At 41.5% G+C, this 22,206-nt stretch overlaps 1 protein-coding gene across 2 annotated transcripts in view; it reads right to left on the bottom strand.

Moving 5' to 3' along the window:
• Positions 1-3,177: 3,177 nt before the first annotated feature.
• DYNC1LI2 (dynein cytoplasmic 1 light intermediate chain 2) overlaps positions 3,178-22,206 on the bottom strand; it is a 30,362-nt gene continuing 11,333 nt past the window's right edge. For both annotated transcript variants that reach the window (XM_023556534.2, XM_023556535.2), the window contains 9 exons: positions 13,774-13,943; positions 12,688-12,781; positions 11,637-11,772; positions 9,393-9,504; positions 8,567-8,626; positions 7,757-7,798; positions 7,232-7,349; positions 6,283-6,399; positions 3,178-4,954 (listed from right to left, as the gene is read on the bottom strand). In XM_023556534.2, coding sequence (XP_023412302.1) covers positions 4,854-4,954; positions 6,283-6,399; positions 7,232-7,349; positions 7,757-7,798; positions 8,567-8,626; positions 9,393-9,504; positions 11,637-11,772; positions 12,688-12,781; positions 13,774-13,943 — 950 coding nt within the window. In that variant the 3' untranslated portion in view covers positions 3,178-4,853. The remainder of the gene's footprint in view (positions 4,955-6,282; positions 6,400-7,231; positions 7,350-7,756; positions 7,799-8,566; positions 8,627-9,392; positions 9,505-11,636; positions 11,773-12,687; positions 12,782-13,773; positions 13,944-22,206) is intronic.

The following is a 22,206-nucleotide window of genomic DNA, read 5'->3' as shown; positions in this document are numbered from 1 at the left end:
CTGTCATCTCTGTCTCCTCCTAGTCAGAACACACTAGCTGTGCCTCATCAAGCAAGTCACAGCAGGCCTTGCAGGGTAAGAAGTAGAGTACTAAATGCCTCCATCTTCACCTCTGGAATACAGGGGTCAGTGTGGCAAATGGCACCTGTGAGAACTACACCAGGGATCATCATGGTGAATGGTCACAGGATAGCCATCCCTCTAATCTCCACTTTCTTTAGAGATATTTAAACTACAAAGTCACAAAGGGAAAAGGTGAATTCTAAGGAGGTACAAATAGGGTTGCCAGGACAATGCTAATTAGGGACAGCTTCACAGCCAACAATCACACTGAAGACCGACCATGTGCCAGGTACACATGTACCTCCTCTAATCTTGACGACAACTGTTCAGAAAGGAATTTTGTCCCCATTTATAAACACAGTGCAAGGAAGCCTAAAAGGAGTGAGGGAATGGTTTGGGCTTTGTTATTTTGCTTCTTGACCAACTTCTCATCTGTGTAAACTATACATGCCTGTTTAGAAAGTAATGAAACTTCTGTAAGTTCAGAGGAAGCACCAGAATTGAAACCCAGTGGGCCCCATGACCGCCCCAACATTCCAGCTGCTCTAGATTAAGGAACACTAAAGAGATATGCAATCCCTGAACCTTGGTTAGATCCTGGATCTTTGTTCCTAAAATATATACTTTGATACATATATAGAGGTGAGATGCCCTGATGTTTAGGTGATTCAGGGGGCAGGGGAATGTATGTGTGTATACTGAGAGATATTGATGGCTGGAGGGGAAGGAGGGAGGAATAGAGAGAAAACAAATGTGAGAAAAAGTTAATTGGTAAATCTAGGTTAAAGAATATAGGTTTCAATATTCTCCTCTTTCAACTTTTCTGTAGTGTGATGGTTAAATTGTGTGTCAGCTTGGCTGGGCCATGATTCTCAGTGGTTTGGCAGTTATCATGTAGTTTGGCAGTCGTATAATGTGATCACTTCCGTGTTGAGATGTGATATAATGTGGTCACCTCCATGATGGGATATGCTGTCAGTAGCCAATCAGTTGAGAGTTTTCTTGGGTGTGTGGCCTGCATCGAATATAAGCGGACGTTTTGGCAAGGCTCGTGGGCTTTTGCTAGCCCTGGATCCTGCAGCTGGCTCCTGTTCATCTCACTTCCGGTTTTGGGGACTTGAGCTAGCAGCTTACATGTGGTCTTGCCTGCCAATCTTGGGATTCATCGATTTTCACAGCCTGAGAGCAAGAGCCCTGCTCTCTGATCTGCTGATCTTGGGTTCGCCAGCCCCTGCGGCTATGTGAATCAGGAGAAGCCTCTATCCTGACCCACAGACTTGGGATGTTCCAGGGTCTACAACTGCATGAACCATTTCCTTGATATAAATCTCTATATATTTATATGCTTTGCTGGTTTTGCTTCTCTAGAGAACCCAGCCTAAGACATGTAGGTTTAAAATTTTTCAAAATAAAAAGTTGGGGAGAAAATTTGTATGATAAATCAGCTTTAAAGAGCAAAAAATTCAACATACTTAAAGTCTAATAATCAGAAGGCAATGCATGCACCCTAATATAAAGAATCCCATTTTCTTGAACAGGTTTTACCGTACCCCATTTAAACAGATGACAAGCACTGTGGTGCAGTCACTCTGAAATTCTTCTATGGATCCTCAATGCTTCTAAATTAGGTCTGTGAAAAACAGCCCAATTCAGACCATGACAAATTTACCCAAGAGGCAAGAAAACTCACAAACCCTGTTATGCTCTACCCACAGCTTGGAACTCTACAAACATCTCAAAATAGGTTTTAAAATATTTTTTCTTAATCAGCGTTTCCATTAATTTAAAGCTAGAAAGATATACATTTTTAGCTGCATGGTCTGATACCTTATATCATTAGCAGATAATTTCATTTATCTTCAGTGGGATGATTTATCACAAAGAAAATCACCAAAAAGTATAAGCTGTCTGGATTCATGTTTATTGAAGCCAGTAATTAGAGACATCTTCTTTTGTTTCCAGCACTAGAAAGCAAGGTTCCACATGACTGCATATGCACCCAGATAGAGCCACACCCCTGGAATAAGGCTGGTGGGGGCCAAGCTGCAGTCCTAATTTTAAGTTAAAAATACCAATAAACTTAGTGTGTAGACAACAGTGAACGTTCGCTTACAGCATCAACATTGTTAAGGTTATGATATACAGAGCAGTCACTTTCAACTTTGTTAAATTAATAAAATATGACAATGCCTTCAGTTTAAATACTGATTTTAAAATGCCAATCAAAAAAAAAAAAAAGTGCAAACAAAATAGTCTAGCAGCATAAAAAAATCCCCGTTGCATTTTTAGGAAAGACCGATTTGTGGCCGTTAATCTCAGCCCCATCTTCAAGGTTGGGTTTATTGATTTCCATTTTAAAGACGAACAGCAGATGTAACCACTATAATGTATATAAATAGTCAAATTTGTCTTTAACAGTCTACCATACAAGTATATTCTGCAAATAAAATTTTTACTTTAAAAAGTAAAGGCTGTTTGTTGTTTGGCCTTTGGTTCCAATGCTTGAAAATCCCAAAATAACAACAAAAAAACTCCCTTCCCTCTATCCCCCAAAAAGAACCCTGCAGCTCCCCAAAGTTGGTAGACTTTGGCAACCACTAAGCACATGACACTATGCATCAGCTTCTTCTGATACTAGGAGCATCCACTTCTCATGAGAAACTAAAAGTAATCTCCAAGAAACCTTCCTTCACAAGACAGGCATCTGAGCATTTCATCAGTTTTAGTACATTTTATATTGACACAAAAAGTGCTTAGCAGTTCAAATGATACAAAATAAACAAAAACGAAATTTTGCATTAAAATTTAAAAATCGCACTGTATCCATCTCAGGCCTGTGCCTTTCTAAGAATTCTTTCTTGCTTCTGAGGTTAATCATTGTTTCCCCAGCCATTATGGAGAGAGTAAGTGACCTACCTTCAGTGCAGCCACAGGCTGTTTGGCATCAATTGGTCACTACAACACAACCATCATTCCACAGTCAGTTTACTGTCATTACCTAGACAACCTGGTCATTGGAAGCCACTATATATATATATATGTTTTTTTTTTTTTAAACTGAATTAAAAAAAAAAAAAGCATATGTCCAACAATAAAACTGGCACAAGAAACACGTTTGTTTTTTTTTTTTTTTTTTGTCAGAAAGGCAAGTAAATACTCAGCTCTCTCCTTAACAGTGTTCAGACATTTACAAAAAAGCAATTCAAGACCATCTTAGAGTCTTGTTATATAATATAGGCTATTAGTTATGCCCAGTAGTTTATTAGTGGTCAATCAAATCTGGTATGCAAAAGTAACGACATTAGGGAAGTTATACGCAGACACATTACAAAAAACATTCATATAAAAAAGTAAACTCCACATAAGTGAATTGTGGTTTTTCCCTTGGTTTGACAACAAATGCTTTACACATTAAATTCATGGTAGTGTTTGCATTTAAATGCTGCGTCATGTATAAAATTAAAAGTGCCATTTCAAATCCACAACAGTCATTTCCAGAATGGTGGCATGACATGACACTGTGCATGAATTTGCAGTAAATGGGGAGACACCTGAAACTCTTATTTCCATAAGAAAAAAATGCTATGTTTTATGAAAAACACAAAACCAGAGAAATGTATCATTTCCATTTTCCATATAAAACATTCACACTTATTCTTCCCTCTGATAGCACTGCTCAGACCAGAAAACTAAGACAAGACCCTTTTTTTATCAGTGGAAATCTGTGAAGGTCTCCACGGACTGTAAGGCAGGGACTGGTGCAAGCCAATGAACCAGACTGCAATGACATTAACAACCTCCCTTGGACTTTCTGTAGCGCACTGCATTATGGTAAAACGAGAGGTCAGTCACTCACTCTATTAGTAGGCCAGCCTGTGGTAGTTAAAAAAAAAAAAAATTAAATAAAGCAGGCGCTATTTAGAAAACACAATTCAAAGTTAACTAAATTTGTAACTGCTGACTTTCAACGCATCCCACAGTGACTGTCTGCCCCACAATGCATATGCGTGGAGCCTAGCACCTCCTACAAGGCCATGGCCTGGATCAAGCATGTGGGTCCTGGGCAACCTGCCGTCTTCCCCACCCGTGTCAGCTTCACCTGACGCAGGCACCCCCACACCTAACACATCTCTGATAAGCTAAAGATGCATTCAGAACAAGTCTAATTCCCATTTTGCTTTAGTGTTTAGTTTGGAAATGCTTCTAAACTTAAATCTTAAACAATGATTATTTGACTTCTACTGAACACACAGTATTTACTAACACTGCTCATCTCCTTCTTCCACCTCCCTCAACGTTCAGCTTCCCCATCATCACTTCTCTCATTCCTCCTTCAGTCTTTCTCTTCCCTGGACTTTTTGCCATTTCATCTGCTTCTCAAGAACAAGTGAATTTGCTAACAGGCAATTGGTCAGACTAACTGCCATCTGATCAATGATTTCCTGGTCTCATTTGCTTCACCCTGATAGAAACTGGGGCCTCTTTCCCTCCATCCACCTTCCCCTCCACAAGAAGCCCAGCTGCACTCGTGTCCATAAGACAGCCACATGCCCGAGAGTCCAATGGTCATCCTTAACAAAGGGGTCTGACACGTAACCTTCCTAAATGGGCATTTCACACTCGGACAAGCCAATGAAGTTTTTTTTTGTTTTTTGTTTTTTTGTTTTTTTTAAGTTATCTCCCTGGCCCCAAAAAACTGATAGCATGTGCCATATCAGAAAAATCCTGGTCTTAGCAGATCAATATACATAGTTATTTGGTCATTTTACATATACACTTTTTAACGAGTATCAGGCTTCATTTTCCGTTGAAGAGTTTGTTACCATGGGGTCTGGTTTTCGAGTCATTCTATCCAGTTCTTCCTGAACATTTGTCAACACAGTTTTTTGTCCTGAAAAAAAAAAAAAAAGAACACTTACAATTATGGAGACTTCTGTAATCACTTGTGATGATTTTAACCTCAGTAAGAGGAGGAAAGCCTTTTCTCACTGCACTGATTATGAGGAGATGGACCCTAACTCAGCCTTTCTTAATTCCAAATACCACAGGTCTGTGACCCCTTCAGCTACGTGACTGCCCCCTGGCAAGGATGCCTTTGTGCCAAACACAAGGGCCTTTCTGAAACTCTCCTACTACCCACCCTAGCCTCTATGCATTTTCACCACCAGCCTCCTAAAGATGGCATTTGAGTTTTGGGCATGCAGGAAACTACTTTTGTTTCCCTGGACAGAATAGGTGCTTGGGTTTTGTTTCTAATTACAACGATCTAGACTGACTCATATGGGTAGCCCAGAAATACCACATTTCAACAGGAATGTAAGACAAAGGACAGGTCATTTCTGTACAAACTTGGTGGTCATATTTTTTTCGCTGTCAAACACTAACTGGGCCTGGAAACGGCCGCGTTTCCTGTCAGGGAATACCAGCCCACAGACTGGGCCACTAGACCAGATTCTGAGTCTCCAAGAACTCAGGGGCCCCTGGAGGCCCAGGCTGACTTGTAAATGGAGTGGTCACCTTTGCCCTGGAAACAATATTTGGGGAAAATGCTGCATTAACATATTTTATACCCAGTGGGAAACTAAAAGCAAAGCCCTTTTTGAAATGTCCTCAACCTCCCTGGGCAAATGTGTCATTTCCCAAGGAACTTGTTCTTTTGTTTCAGAGACCTCCAAGACACAACTTTGCCCCACCAGCCCACACAGAAGGACAGGTGGGTGGGCTGCCACAGAGCAGAGAGGTGTATGTGTGATGGTGGGGGAAGCTTCACAGGAGGGGAGATGACCACCCTCCAGTAAGGCAGTGAGGGTGCGCAGGCTCCAGCGTGTGGCAAGACTGTGGCAGTGAACAGAAATACTTGTAAAACACCACAGAAAATTAAACAGAATAAATAAAACGTCAATGGCATACCGTCATCTACAACCTCCAGTGGAAAGAGCTTCTACACCAGGGTTTGTGGTATGCCTCAACTCACTCGACAGTCAGTTCCTGAGAACCTGACTATACTAAACCCCACCTTAAATGCGCCAAGGAAACCTGCATGGTTTCAGGTAATCCTACTGCAGAGCACAGCACATGCTCAGTATAAAGTGGAGCTCTGCTTCCTTGCTTGGCTGCTCAGAACCCCAAGGGGCTGCAGTTGAGATGAAGGCAGACCTCCCCATCCTTCCAGCACTGCCCAACCACAAGGGTCACCAGTGTCCGAGGGCCCTTCTGTACCTGACTTCTTGGCTGTGCTCTGCACCCCGCCGGCACCAGGACTTCCAGGAGAGCCTGTCTTCTTGCTCAACAGACTGTTGAAGAAACTAGCCAACACCCCTTCACTTGCTGCGTTATCTAAGGAAATATTAAGAAAAAAAAAAAGCATCATACAAACTGGATGACTTTAGTGAACCAAAGAAACCGGTTCTCATCTTGGAATTGCCCGTTTGTGGCTATCATCATCCCAGGATACTGCGCATATCCATCTACTACGATTCCCTACATGCTGGCACAGTTGGGGCTAATTGTGTGGCAGCATGATTATTCAGTGGAAACATGTTTACATCCCACTTCTTTGGGGCAAGAGATGACCTGCACTCCACATCATCTCCCTGTTCACCAGTTTTTCAAAGTTGTATAAGCCCTTAACATTCCAAAACTGCTGTGAAAAGCTATCATTCTGAATATAAGATGCCTGTCTAACAAGAATTAAATAAAACTTTGTTTTGAGCGTTTACAGCTACCAGTATCTTTGGATATCACTAAACTACTGGGATAAAGGCTACTTTAATAAGTAATTGAGTTGACAAGAGAAGTGAAAGGGAAAAAAATTCCACAATTCATAAATATTAATATATAAACACAATGAGAACGAAAACTACAGATTCAAAATACACACTTTAAAATGACTATCCATTTTGTGTACCTCTCTGAAAGAACCTGTACACTCTAACTGAGGTCCTTCACAAAACCAGGCGTGAAGGCCATATATTCAAACAAAGGAACAGGCCCTAGTCTCTGCCAACCACGAGCCTCCCTCTGCCTCCCAGGAGAGGGGAAGTGGGAAGCAGACCTTCTTGGGGAAGAAAATAGCTGCCTTGGGTCTCCTCTCCCAAGCCCAGTCACCTATACCCTACAAGCTCAGGCCTAAAACGAAATAACTCTCATACCAGGATAGGATACATACTTTTGATGTTTGGATCTGGCTTCTTTACCGATGTGCCTGGGGAGGCGCTGGGTACGCTGGCTGGTCCTCCCCGGCCCTGGGTTCTTGGCGAACCAGCAGGTCCTCTTGCAGGGGATTCCTTAAGTCCAAAACCAGCCCAGGTCACACACATGCATAAAAATAACAGGAAATACATATTCAAAAAATGAAGACATGCTTCTTCAGGTTATTTTTCACCCTCCAGGGAGACGAGTGCAGGACTGGGAGTTTGTTCCCCTGCTCAGTCCCTTTCTAGACCTCAGTTTCTCCAGAGAGAAGATTATCAAGATAACAAGGCCTGCTCGCTCTAACTCCCAGAGTTGTATTCCTTCATCAGACATTCCCTGAGTTCCTACTATGTTCCTGGCCCTGGGCTTTTGGGGAGACCAGATCCCCTTTGAAAATATAAAAGGCCAGACAAGTATAAGCTCTCACAAATAATGGTATGAAGTCTAAAGACACCCATGAAACTGGGCCTTGACCCTCTGTTTAGTGTAAGGTACTCACGGAAGCTCTTGTGGGCGTGGCTGGCTGCTTGGCAAGGAGTGACTGCAAAGAGAGGGATACAACGGCCATTAACCAAGGCCTGCAGAGTGCACCGAAGGTCTGGAAAAAAACTTACTTCACGTATTCCACCAGAGGGCATCATTAAAAAGAACCCAATCACATGTTTTACAGTATAAATGCAAAAAAGTAAAATTGAGCAGTTTGGTATATGGTGAAAAAGATACTGCAGGTAACCCAGTTTTGAAGCTGGGGAAGCAAGCAGGGCACAGAAAGGAGAAAACAGTTGACAAAAGATCCATCAACACCCACTGCTGACCTGCCTGCACTATGAGGTGGTCCATGAAGTGTCTAATTACAGTACGGGTGAAAGAAAAAGGTGAGACTGAGTCTGTGTTCTAACAGCTTGGGGAAGTTGTTCTCCTCACCTGTAAAATGGGCCTATCAGCTCACCTGCCTGCATGCATAGAGCTGTGCTGGGCTATGTGAATACTCCAAGGGAGGTCAGTTCACTTGGAAAACTGTCAGCGACCTAAATGGCCAGAAAACCTACATTTCCAGAGGGAGATGGTGCTTAAAAAGACAGTAAGCCTGTTGCTGGAGGAGAACGTGCAAGGCAGGGAGGGGCGCTCTTCAGGCAGCTGGTCCAGCCCCTACTCTGTACCAATCCTAGAAGGTAGAGAATGAGGAGAGCTGTCCCCAACCCCTGCAATGCTGCAAGCTCTGCGATCCCCTACATGTGGGCATTCCCACCCAGGAAACCAGCACCTCACACATGAGAAGGCTCTGTTCTAGCCCTGGTGCTCATCTTACCTGTTGCTTCATTAGGAACACTTGCTCATCCTCCGCTGCCAACTCTTTGTCATGGACCAGCTGTGAAGTGACAGACTCATTTGTGATAATAGCCCCAAGAAAATTTCCAACTACAGCCAAAATTCATGCTGAAAGACTGTTGGGCTTGGGCCTCCACAAGGGTCTGATGGGTGTGGAGGGGGCCAACAAGACTACAGAGTGCTGTTCTTCTAGCCTGGCACAAAAAGAAAACCCCTCTCCCAAAACCAGCCTTGGTATTTGGTCAAGTGACATGTTTAAATCTGGAAGGCTACGTGCCAGACAAGCACTAACCACCACCTCCCAAACCAGGATGTAGTGGACACTGTAGAAGCAAGGGAATCTAAAAACAACAATGCAAAGGCAGCAGCAGCACCGTCAGGACTGGATGGGAAGCCCCAACCCAATTCCATGGGGCACTTCTTCACTGGAGCATGCCACACTGAGCTGATTATGTAATACCAAACCTCAAGTTTCAAAAGAGCCTTGAGCTACTTTTTTTTTTTTTTTGAGACACAATGTGTAAGACATGTTTCTTAATAGGGTTTTTATCCCATGAAAGTAGGAGCCCTGGTAGACCAGTGGTTAAGTGCCTGGCTGCTAGCTGAAAGGTCACCAGTTCAAACCCACTAGCTGCTCAGTGGGAGAAAGATGTGGCAGTCTGCTTCAGTAAAGATTACAGCCTTGGAAATCCTATCGGGCAGTTCTACTCTGTCCTGTAGGGTCACTGTAAGTCGGAATCAACTTGATGGCAACAAACTTGGTTTCCCATGAAAAACACAACTGTTAAAGTGACTGACTTGGGTACCTTTCTCACAGGAGGTTTCATAATGAAGTCTTCATAAGCATCTTCTGGCTTCACTGTTGTGAAATTTTCATGTAAAATAGCTATTTTCTTTTCATTGTCCCAGCCTGCGGGTCTAAAGGCAAAGAGAGGGGAGGCTGACTTGCTTTTCCTGGGCTTGCCTTACAACATACTCAGAGCACATGCCAGCCTACAGGACCCCTGGATGAGACCCCTTCCCATGAGATCTAGTCTGTGGTTGCAGCTTTTGGTGGACAAGCCAAAATTCAATGTGGATATAACCCACAGCTCAATGTCACAGGTCCTGCCCCCACTGACCTCTCAGGCCCCGAGGTCTGAGGAGCATCATGAGATCTTACTGACTATACATGCTGACCCACAAGAAGCTCTCCCACAAAGCCACCCCGAAGTGCAAGGGCACAATGGAGTCCTGTTCCAACACAGGGGAGAATGCAGAGAGCAGCAGAGGACAAAGCTCTGGATGGGACTCTCTCTCAGGTTCTGGTATGGAGATGTCCCCCAGAGGCCTGTTTCTCTCCCTGAGAAATATTCTGACAAGTCATCTTGTGGACTGCTTCATTAATTTTGCTGGTGTGGGAAGATGTGCCCTGGAGCCAAGGGACACCAGGCCCTACATCCATCCCAGGCCTCAAACCAGAGGGGCACAAGGAGTCCTCAATGTTCCTATATGGGTGGGACCCAGCTCAACATCCCAGGTCAGGATAGCACCTAGGTTCCATTAAGTTGCAGTCAGTGGGTCCCACCTGATTCTCTAAGGTAGCAAATGTAAAACATCCTATATGACAGACAGACTTCAACTTAAGAAGCTCTAAAAGACAGCAACTGATAGTTTGCACAGGCCTCTCATTCTCCACCCAACTCCTGCTCCATAGCTCTTCAACCAAGAAAGTCTTAGCCAGGGTGCCCCACCCACCCAAATGGTCTTGCTGACTTCAGCAGCTCCTAGCAAAGTTGCTGACAGGCCACTATCAGCAAGGCCAAAGGTGCAAAGGGACAGGCTATGCTGAGGCACTGCTGCAGTGTTCAGAAGCAACGAGACTCTTCCACTCCAGATCAGCCCCAAACCCAACAGGCCTCTCTGTTCCTCCTACTCCACAGGACTACGTCACATGATTCAGTGACAGCAGTTGCTGAGCTTGTCTTTGGTGCCTGCTGGCTGCTCTGGATAGGGATTCTCTAAAACCAGTCCCAGCCTCTAGGTTCGGCTGTCTGGGAGGGTCCGTGTGAGGCTGACCCTGAATGTTCATGATACAACTTACTCATCTCTGAGAGCTCTAGGCTTTCACATCTTCTTCAACTTCTCACATTGTCCTCCCACTGTTCCTTCTGGTCTCCTGGCAAACACCACTCATCCTTCCAGCAACACCCCCTCTGCTTTCTACGCCCCCTCACACCTCCTCCACTAACCCGTGACTGCCCTTCCCCTCCTCAGCTGTCATTATTCATTGATATGCACATGTCCCCACAATGCCATGTGCAGGGACCACATTTCATTCATTTCTGAATCTCTGGCATAGAACCTGGGCAGCCACGAAGTACTCGGTGTTTGCTGAATGAACGAATGTAATTTTTTTAAGCTAAGAGGGTATCTAAGCACCAAAGACACCTAAACATTGATCTACTACCACAGTCCCCTCTGAGACCGAGGCTTCATCATTATTTATGCAGTTAGCAACACTTATTACTCTCCAGAAAGCACATCAGAGAGAACGACAAAAACACAACTCAGACAAACAAGTATCCAAGTCTCTGCCCAGGATAATCGGCAACAATGGCTCCAAAAGTGTGCTATGAAGGAAACACATTCAGAATAGCTGAAGCCAGCAAGAGGGCCTACAGCCATCCCTGCCAAAGCTTCAATGAAGATATTCAGGATCCCCAAAGCACAATTCCCTATACTTCAACTCCTTTCCCAGCCAGTGTTTCACCAGAGTTGACAATAAGCGCCAAAAATAGCTGGCTTGAGTTTTGGCGACTTGCTTTCAACGAAGAAAGGCAGTACTCCCCACCTCCATCTACCCACTTTCTTCAGTCCTGAGGCAGAATGCCACATAATCTGGAGCGGAGCAGAGAGGAGAAGCTGGCCTACCAAGTCCAGCCCAAGCACTTTGTCCCAGAGAAGCAGCAAGCTGGCTACCTAAGACACCTTATTTGAAAGGGTAAAATATATAAAGTAGATATAATATAAAAAGAAGAGTCTGAAAGCATCACCTCCAAAGAACTCACATAAAAACTGCATCCTTTTCCACAACTAAGGCAGGTATGGTAAAGTGGAAACCATAGGTTTTATGAACAATGTACTTATACAACAAGTCGAGGTTTTTCTCTTCCTTCACTGATGTGTAAATCAAGGCAGCTCCATCTAATCAACCTGCTTAAGGAAAACTGATTCACTGTAGGAGAAGATAAAATCAAACACACACAAGCACAATCCTCAAAACATTATTCACAGGTGGACCATTTTTTGATTAATACATGATTAGCACAGAAAGTGCTGAAATTTTAAAAACTAAAAAGTTAATAGCACCAGGTGAACCAGGTCAAAAGCATAAAGCATGTTGATGCTAGAGGGCCTGAAGTTCATTTTTTAACATGTAAATTATTACTGGCTTTGAGGCAAGCCCAGGAAATACCCTCAGCATATCAAGGTACACAGATTCCTCCCCAGTCAGATGCTCATGTGTGACCAAGTTCATCATTAAACACACCTCTTATGTGTGATGGGTGCCTACATGTATCAGCACCACCAGTTGGTGTCTTCAGCCTCCAGTGGGCTGGACAAGCTAAAGGGTCCAAAGAAAGAAATAGGAACTCATCCCAGGGTGTGGGATTGTGACACCAAATGCTACTGGTTTTCCACAGAAACAAGACTCAAAGGCTTTTGACACAGCATCTCTCATGGACAACACAAAACATAAATATGTGAGAAACACCTGTGGCATCTAAACCAATGTCCAGTTGGGTAATTAAACATTGCTGCCAAAAAAGCAAAGTTTAAAAAGATTTAGAGACAGCATGATAAAATTGCCACATATCAGCTTTCTTCTTAACATGAAAACCTATTAAATGTACAACATTAAAAATATAACATGATCAAAGATAGGGATAAGTTGACAAGCCTCAAATTACAAAATAATAAAATACAAAGCCAATAAGAAGATTTCTCCCTGGGAGGTGCCTTATCTCTTTGAAGATGCCCAATTTGGAGGGAAGCTTAGGTTAGCACACAGAGAGGAGAGTAGTGCCCCTGGGCCCTGCTACAGCACCCCAAGGATACACTGTAGGCAGAAGCTCCGAAGGTGTGACTGGATGAAGTCAAAGTGCTCGTCCCTGTAGTCATGCTCCTTCTCCAGGACACTCACTGCATCACACTGCAGGGAACACAGACAGAAGGACAAGGGAGTCAGCGTCTTGCCTCTCTGCCTGCTGAGGGTGGATGGACATAAGGCTTTCTTCAGAATAAGTATCAGAGGTCCAAATAAGAAAGCCAGAGCTTTCTTCTAAGGGTCCAAGCAGTAATTAAAATAAACAGAATGAAAGCACCTGGAGATTTTTCACTTTCATCTTGGGCCTCAGGTTCCGTATCTGTAAATTGGGGATAAAGTACGCCTGGTCACCTCGCAGTTGTTCTAAGTCAAACAAGGTAACATCGGGAAACAAGCCACAGTACAGGCTGTGCACTGCCCAACTCCGCGGGGCTCCACTCTCAGACTATGATGCGGACAGCACACCCTGGAGGTGGGCAACATGGTGGCTCTGACTGGGAATAAACTGCTTTTGAAACTCAAAGTGTTTTTAAAGCTACTTTCTTATGTAAGAGACACATCTTTGTTTCTCTATGACTGAACTTAATTTCTATTCCTACCTCGGCATTCTACAGGGTAGGAGAAACTGAAACCTAGAGTTCTCTTCCTTCTTTTCCTAAGATTGTTAACGTTTGTTTCTCAAAATTCTTCCAGGTCCAAGAGAAAATGTGCTATCTACTTGGACCCTCAGGGACCAATGGCCCAAAGTATCCTGCTCTCCCCCATCATTATTTTCACCATGATTTCGAACCAGATTAACTCGTTTACACAGCCTTAAGAAAACGGCTTTTTACCTCAGTCTGAATCACTCAATAAAGTCAACAGTGCTTCACAGAGAGATCACCCAGGTCATGAGCAAACTGAGCAATGTCACGTTTCCAGCAGTGAGAGTAACTGGAAGTATTTTCTATTCGGACATATTCAATACAGCTTAAAAAATCCCAAATAAACTCAACTCTCCCTTGAGAAGAAACCTAATCGAAGCTTCCCAAATGTTCTCTCAGATGGTGCTTGTTCACTGACCAAACACGGCAAGTTTAGAATTTCCTGGCACCCACCTTTGTACACACCACCAATACTGGGATCCCCAGGTTATGAGTAAGCACATTGTCACCGAGAGGCAGGGCAACATTTTCTTCATCTGCGCCTGAGGTCAGAGGCCCTCTTCTCTGTGGGGAACCTTGAAAACCTTCTTCAGGCTCAATATACTCTTGAAAATCCTTCACAACTACAGGGGAGAAAAGAAGATAAATAAATGTGTTCGTGTGTGTGTGTCCATATATATACACAATATTAAAAATATAGATGGTAAAAAAAAAAAAGATGGTGGCTTAAGAAATTGATAATGCACAAAACGTTTAAGAGTTGTGACAATCTTCCCAATCCCATACTACTGCAACATTAGGATTAGGGATCTGCAAAGGGTGATGCAAAACGCCAATTGTACCAAATTCAGTCTGACCTATAAAACTTCAGAGCCAACCAAAATAATCCATTGCCATCGAGTTGATCCCGACTCATAGTGACCCTATAGGACAGAGTAGAACTGCCCCACTGTGTTTCCAAGGGGTGCCTGGTGGATTCGAACTGCCGACCTCTTGGTGAACAGATGTAGCATTTAACCATTACGCCACCAGTGTTGCCAAACCTCAGAGCAGCAAAGATAATTCCCTACAGCCAGCTCTTTTTTTTTTTTTTTTGATGATTAGATGTTTACTTTTATTAAATAATAGATTTCTTCTGATAACAAAAGTGATATAGAAAAATTAGAAAATACAGAAAGACAAATAACCACAATTTACATTTTGGTATAGGTCCTTTCAGTCTTTTTTTCTTTTCATATGTATGTGTATAAAAACACAAATTGGTGTACACAAACATATTTCTTATAAGAGAAAACGTGGGATCACGTTTACATTCTGTTCTATGGCACTAGTTGCCATCTAACATTTTTGATCATTTTCTGATGTATATGAGTATTCTTGAAATCATAATTTTTAATGATTCCATAGTATTCCATCTTATGCTTACAATCAGTTTATTTTACCGATCAGTTTATTTTACCAATCTCTATGGATCACAGTTTAGCTTCTGATCCCTACTTTTTTTTTTTAATTTTTACTGTGCTTTAAGTGAAAGTTTACAAATGCAATCAGTCTCGCATACAAAAATTTATATACACCTTGCTATATACTCCTGCTTGCTCTCCCCCTAATGAGACAGCACACTCCTTCCCTCCACTCTGTATTTTCGTGTTCCTTAGGCCAGCTTCTGACCCCCTCTGCCCTCTCATCTCGCCTCCGAAGAGGAGATTCCAACATAGTCTCAAGTGTCTACTTGACCCAAGACGCTCACTCTTCACCAGTATCATTTTATATCCCATAGTCCAGTCCAATCCCTGTCTGAAGAGTTGGCTTTGGGAGTGGTTCCTGTCTTGGGCTAACCGAAGGTCTAGGGACCACGACCTCCAGGGACCTTCAAGTCTCAGTCAGACCATTAACTCTGGTCTTTTCACAAGAATTTGGGGTCTGCATCCCACTGCTATCCTGTTCCCTCAGGGGTTCTCTATTGTGTTCCCTGTCAGGGCAGTCATCAGTTGTAGTCAGGCACCATCTAGTTCTAGTCTCAGGCTGATGTAGTCTCTGGTTTATATGGTCTTTTCTGTTTCCTGGGCTCGTAATTACCTTGTTTCTCTGGTGTTCTTTGTTCTCTTTTGCTCCAGGTGGGTTGAGACCAATTGATGCATCTTAGATGGCCACTTGCTAGCATTTAAGACCCCAGAAGCCACTCTCCAAAGTGGGATGCAGAATGCTTTCTAAATAGATTTTATTATGCCAATTGACTTAGAGGTCCCCTGAAACCATGGTCCCCAGACCCGTGCTCCTGCTACACTGGCCTTCGAAGCATTCAGTTTATTCAGGAAAACTTCTTTGCTTTTAGCTTAGTACAGTTGTACTGACCTCACCTATATTGTGTTGTGTTTTCCTTCACCTAAAATAATTTTTATCTACTAATTAGTAAAAACCCCTCTTCCTCTTTCCCTCCCTCCCCTCTCTCATTACCATCAAAGAGTATTTTCTTCTGTTTAAACTATTTCTCTAGTTATTGTAATAGTGGTCTTATACAATATTTGTCCTTTTGCAACTAATTTCACTCAGCATAATGCCTTCCAGATTCCTCCATGTTATGAAATGTTTCAAGGATTCGTCATTGTTCTTTATCGATGCATAGTATTCCATTGTGTGAATATACCATAATTTATCCATTCATCTGTTGATGGGCACCTTGGTTGCTTCCATCTTTTTGCTATTGTACATAGTGCTGCAATGAACATGAGTGTGCATGTATCTATTCGTGTAAAGGCTCTTATTTCTGTAGGATATATTCCAAGGAGTGAGATTGCTGGATCATATGGTACTTCTATTTCTAGCTTTTGAAGGAAGCGCCAAATCAATTTCCAAAGTGGTTGTACCATTTTACATTCCCATCAGCACTGTGTAAGTGTTGCAGTTTCTCCACAACCTCTCCAACATTTACTAGTTTGTGTTTTTTGGATTAATGCCAGCCTTGTTGCAGTGACATGGAATCTCATTGTAGTTTTGATTTGCATTTCTCTAACGGCTAACGATGGTGAGCATTTCCTCATACATCTGTTAAAGCTACCTGAAAGTCTTCTTTAGTGAAATGCCTGTTCATATCCTTTGCCCATTTTTTAATTCGGTTGTCCTTTTGTAGTTGGGTTTTTTGCAGTATCATATAGATTTTAGAGATCAGCGGCTGATCAGAAATGTCACAGCTAAAAATTTTTTCCCAGTCTGTACGTAATCTTTTTACTCTTTTGGTAAAGTCTTTGGATAAGCATAGGTGTTTGATATTTAGGAGCTCCCAGTTATCTAGTTTCTCTTCTGCCTTGTTAGTAATGTCTTATATACTGTTTATGCCAGGTATTAGGGCTTCTAGCATTGCCCCTATTTTTTCTTCCATGATCTTTATCGTTTTACATTTTATATTTAGGTCTTTGATCTATTTTGAGTTCGCTTTTGTGCCTGGTGTGAGGTATAGGTCTTGTTCCCTTTTTTTTGCACATCGATATCCAGTTATGCCAGCACCATTTGTTAAACAGACTATCTTTTCCCCATTTAACTGACTTTGAACCTTTGTCAAATATCAGCTGCTCATATGTGGACAGATTTACGCCTGGATTCTCAATTCTGTTCCATTGGTCTATGTATGTGTTGTAACAGTACCAGGCTGTTTTGACTACTGTGGTGGTATAGTAGGTTCTAAAATCAGGTAGAATGAGGCCTCCCACTTTGTTCTTTTCAGTAATGCTTTACTTGTCTGGGGCCTCTTTTCCTTACATATGAAGTTGGTGATTTGTTTCTCCATCTCATTAAAAAATGTCATTGGAATTCGAATCGGATTTGCATTGTATCTATAGATCGATTTTGGTAGAAAAGACATTTTTACAATGTTAAGTGTTCCTATCTATGAGCAAGGTATGATTTTCCACTTATGTACGTCTCTTTTGGTTTCTTGCAGTAGTGTCTAGTAGTTTTGTTTGTATAGGTCTTTTACATCTTTGGTAAGGTTTATTCCTAAGTATTGAATCTTCTTGGGGGCTACTGTAAATGGTGCTGATTTAGTAATTTCCTCCTCGATGTTCTTTTTGTTGGTGTAGAGGAATCCAACTGATTTTTGTATGTTTATCTTGTATCCCGATACTCTGCTGAACTCTTCTATTAGTTTCAGTAGTTTTCTTGAGGATACCTTAGGGTTTTCTGTGTGTAAGATCATGTCATCTACAAACAGAGATACTTTTACTTCTTCCTTACCAATCCGGATGCCGTTTATATCTTTATCTAGCCTAAATGCTCTGGCTAGGACCTCCAGCACAATGCTGAATAAGAGTGGTGATAAGGGCATCCTTGTCTGGTTCCTGATCTCATGGGGAGTGCTTTCAGGCTCTCTCCATTTAGGTTGATGTTGGCTGTTGGCTTTGTATAAATGCCCTTTACTATGTTGAGAAATTTTCCTTCTATTCCTATTTTGCTCAGAGTTTTTATCACGAATGGGTGTTGAACTTTGTCAAATGCCTTTTCTGCATCAACGAATAAAATCATGTGGTTCTTTTGTTTTACTTATATGACGGATTACATTGTTTTTCTAATGTTGAACCATCCCTGCCTACCTGGTATGAATCCCACTTGGTCATGGTGAGTTAATTTTTTTCATATGTTGTTGAATTCTATTGGCTAGAATTTTGTTGAGGATTTTTGCATCTATGTTCATGAGGGATATAGGTCTGTAATTTTCTTTTTTTGTGTTGTCTTTACCTGGTTTTGGTATCAGGGATATGGTGGCTTCATAGAATGAGTTTGGGAGTATTCCGTCCTTTTCTATGACCTAATACCTTTAGTATTAGTGGTGTTAATTCTTCTCTGAAAATTTGGTAGAACTCTGCAGTGAAGCCATCCGGGCCAGGGATTTTTTTTGTTGGGAGTTTTCTGATTACCTTTTCAATCTCTTCTTTTGTTATGGGTCTATTTAGTTGTTCTACCCCTGTTTGTGTTCGCTTAGGTAGGTAGTGTATTTCTAGGAATTCATCCATTTCTTCTAGGTTTTCAAATTTGTTACAGTAAAATTTTTTGTAGTAATCTGATATGATTTTTTTAATATCAGTTGGATCTGTTGTAATATTGCCCACCTCATTTCTTATTTGGTTTATTTGCTTCCTCACCTGTTTTTCTTTTGTCAGTTTGGCCAATGGTTTATCAATTGTTAATTTTTTCAAAGAACCAGCTTTTGGTCTTGTTAACTCTTCCAATTGTTTTTCTGTTTTCATTTCATTTCATTCTGCTCTAATTTTTATTATTTGCTTTCTTCTGGTACCTGAGGGTTTCTTTTGTTGCTCTCTTTTTATTTGTCTAAGTTATAGGGATAAGTCTTTGATTTTGGCCCTTTCTTCTTTTTCTATGTGTGCATTTATCGATATAAATTTACCTCTGAGCACCGCTTTTGCTGCGTCCCAAAGGTTCTGATTCGAAGTGTTTACATTCTCATTGGATTCTATGAATTTCTTTATTCCATCCTTAATGTCTTTTATGACCCAGTCATTTTTGAGCGGGGTATTATTCAGTTTCCAAGTGTTTGATTTTTTTTCCCTGGTTTTTCTATTACTGATTTCTACTTCTATGCCCTTATGGTCAGAAAAGATGCTTTGTAATATTTCAATGTTTTTGGATTCTGCTAAGGCTTGCTTTATGACCTAATATGTGGTCTATTCTAGAGAATGTTCCATGTGCACTAGAAAAGAAAGTATACTTGGCTGCTGTTGGGCTGCGGGTTCTGTACATGTCTATGAGGTCAAGTTGGTTGACTGTGGCATTTAGATCTTCCGTGTCTTTATTGAGCTTCCTTCTGGATGTCCTGTCCTTTACCGAAAGTGGTGTGTTCAAGTCTCCTACTATTATTGTGGAGCTGTCTATCTCACTTTTCAATGCTGAGTTTGTTTTATGTAGCTTGCAGCCCTGTCACTGGGAGCATAAATATTTAATATGGTTATATCCTCCTGGTATATTGTCCCTTTAATCATTATATAGTGTCCTTCCTTATCCTTTGTGGTGGATTTAAAGTTAACGTCTATTTTGTCAGAAATATTGCCACTCCTGCTCCTTTTTGATTGTTGTTTGCTTGATATAATTTTTCCATCCTTTGAGTTTTCATTTGTTTGTGTCTCTAAGTCTAAGATGTGTCTCTTGTAGGCAGCATATAGACAGATCGTGTTTTTCATCCATTCTGCCACTCTCTCTTTATTGGTGCATTTAGCCCATTTACATTCAGCATAATTATAGATAAGTATGTTTTTATGAGTTTAGTGGTATCATCTTGATGTCTTTTTTTCTGTGTTGTTGAGTTTCTTTTTCCCACTTAATTTTTTGTGCTGAGTAGTTTATATATTCTTTTTCTCTTGTTCATTGTTGATTTTGTTTATGCTCAGTCTCTATTTTTTTTCTTGTATTTTATCTTGATGAGTAGGATAGTTAGTCTCCTTTGTGGTTACCTTAATAAGTACCCCTATTTTTTCTAAGTTTAAACCTTTCATTTCTTTATATCACCTTGTCTTCCTCTCCATATGAAAGACTTATGACTACATTTCTTAGTCCCTCTTTATTGTTTTAATGTTGTCTTCTTTTACATAATAACATCGCTGTTCCCCTATTTTGAGCTTTTTTTAATCTTGATTTTTGTGATTTCCCTGTCTAGGTTGATATCTGATTGCTCTGTCCAGTGTTCTAGTCTTGGGTTGATACCTGATATTATTGATTTTCTAACCAAAGAACTCCCTTTAGTACTTCTTGTAGTTTTGGTTTGGTTTTGATGAATTCCCTAAACTTCTGTTTATCTGGAAATGTCCTAATTTCACCTTCATATTTGAGAGACAGTTTTGCTGGATATATGATTCTTGGCTGGCAATTTTTCTCCTCCAGTGCTTTATATGTCATCCCATTGCCTTCTTGCCTGCATGGTTTCTGCCAAGTACTCTGAGCTTATTCTTATTGGCTCTCCTTTGTAGGTGACGTTTTGTTTATCCCTAGCTGCTCTCAAAATTCTGTCTTTATCTTTGGTTTTGGCAAGTTTGATTATAATATGTATTGGCGACTGTCTTTTAGAATCTACCTTATTGGAGTTCTCTTTTAGAATCTGTCTTATGTGGAGTTCATGAGCATCTTGGATAGATACCGTCTCATCTTTCACAGTATCAGGGAAGTCTTCTGCCAACAAATCTTCAACAATTCTCTCTGTATTTTCTTTTGTCCCTTCCTGTTCTGTACTACAATTACTCGTAGGTTATTTCTCTTGATAGAGTCCCACATGATTCTTAACTTTTCTTCATTTTTTAAAATTCTCTTATCTGATTTTTCTTCAAATATATTGGTGCCAAGTGCTTTATCTTCAAACTCACCAATTCTGTCTTCCACTTGCTCAATTCTGCTCTTCTGACTTCCTATTGAGTTGTCTAATTCTGTAATTTTATTGTTAATCTTCTGAATTTTTGATTGCTGTCTCTCTATGGATTCTTGCAGCTTATTAAATTTTTCATTATGTTCTTGAATAACCATTTTAATTTTTTCAACTACTTTATCTGTGTGTTCCTTGGCTTGTTCTGTGTATTGCCTGGTCTCCTTCCTAATTTCATTCCTGATGTCTTGAAGAATTCCGTACACTAATTTTTGAATTCTGCATCCAGTAATTCTAGGAAGGCACCTTCATCCAGAAGAGCCATTGATTCTTTGTTTTGAGAACTTGTTGAGGTGATCATGGTCTTTATGTGACTAGATATTGACTGTTGTCTCCAAGCCATCTACAAGTTATTAGTTTATGTTTGCTTACTGCATCCTAGCTTCTTGCTTTGTTTTGATATGCCCAAATCAGTTGCTTGAGTGAGCTAGCGTGTTTATTTTTGCCTCTGAAGCTCTGACGTCTTGTCACCAGATCCTGCAGCCAACTCTTAAAAACACCTTTTAAAAAATTCTAAGGCTTCTTAGTTTCTACTATGGAAAATGTCACTTTTTATATATATCTTAGATTTTCAAAACATCAGAATAGCTGAACTGTTGTTACTTCAACATTAGTGATCATCAGAAATGGGTATAATTTATAAAACTCCCCAGAGTCTTCATTAGAAATACTTAGTAAAACAATTTGAGTTCCATAAGAACACTGTTTCTATACTGCTGAGCAGTGTTGTTTTTGAGGAGCACAGGTGTACTTGCCCAGCTCCAGCACCATATGCATTCCTCAGCATCCTCACTCTCGTGAACTCAGTCTCATCTTTAGGGAATCCTGAGTCACGTGTACAGTGTATATGGGCCTGATCCTGCCTAAATCAAAAAAAGGGTTAGTGGTACAACATCCATTTCCTGGTATACATGTGTAATACTCTGGCCAAAGGTGCAACCCAGCAGGAGGCCTGTGGTGCGATTAATTACGTTTGTGTGTGGCCTTTCTAGCCATGGTCTTGTGACTCCCACCCAGGTGACTGGATGGAACTGTACAAATAAGAACAATTGTGGCCCACTGAGGGGATTGGTCAGTTTTGCCTTAAAAGAGATCCAAGTCCAGAGCAGAGAGGAGAGCCCACCACCACCAAAGAAGGAGAGACCCAAAGCAGAGACCTTCAGCAGATGGTACAGTGGGCTTACTGGCCCATAGATGAAAATAGCTGAGTGCCTCTGGGCAGAGACCGAGGGCCAGGGAGAAGTCTACGCCTAACCCACAAATTTGGGACTTGCCAGCCTCCACAACCACGTGAGCCACTTTTTTAATATGGTTCGTGAGTTCTGTGAGACATTGCAGCAAATTAGGGAACCCAAAGACAGAAGGGAGAGTACTAAGGAGAGAGGGAGTAGTTGATGTTAGAGATGATGGAGTGGTATAGCAGCTTGGAAAAGTTAGACATCTGGGATGTCTTTAACCTCTGCCTCACA

Source organism: Loxodonta africana, chromosome 21 (assembly GCF_030014295.1).
Source record: "Loxodonta africana isolate mLoxAfr1 chromosome 21, mLoxAfr1.hap2, whole genome shotgun sequence".
Lineage (NCBI taxonomy): Eukaryota > Metazoa > Chordata > Mammalia > Proboscidea > Elephantidae > Loxodonta > Loxodonta africana.
This window is presented reverse-complemented; position numbering and strand designations above follow the sequence as displayed.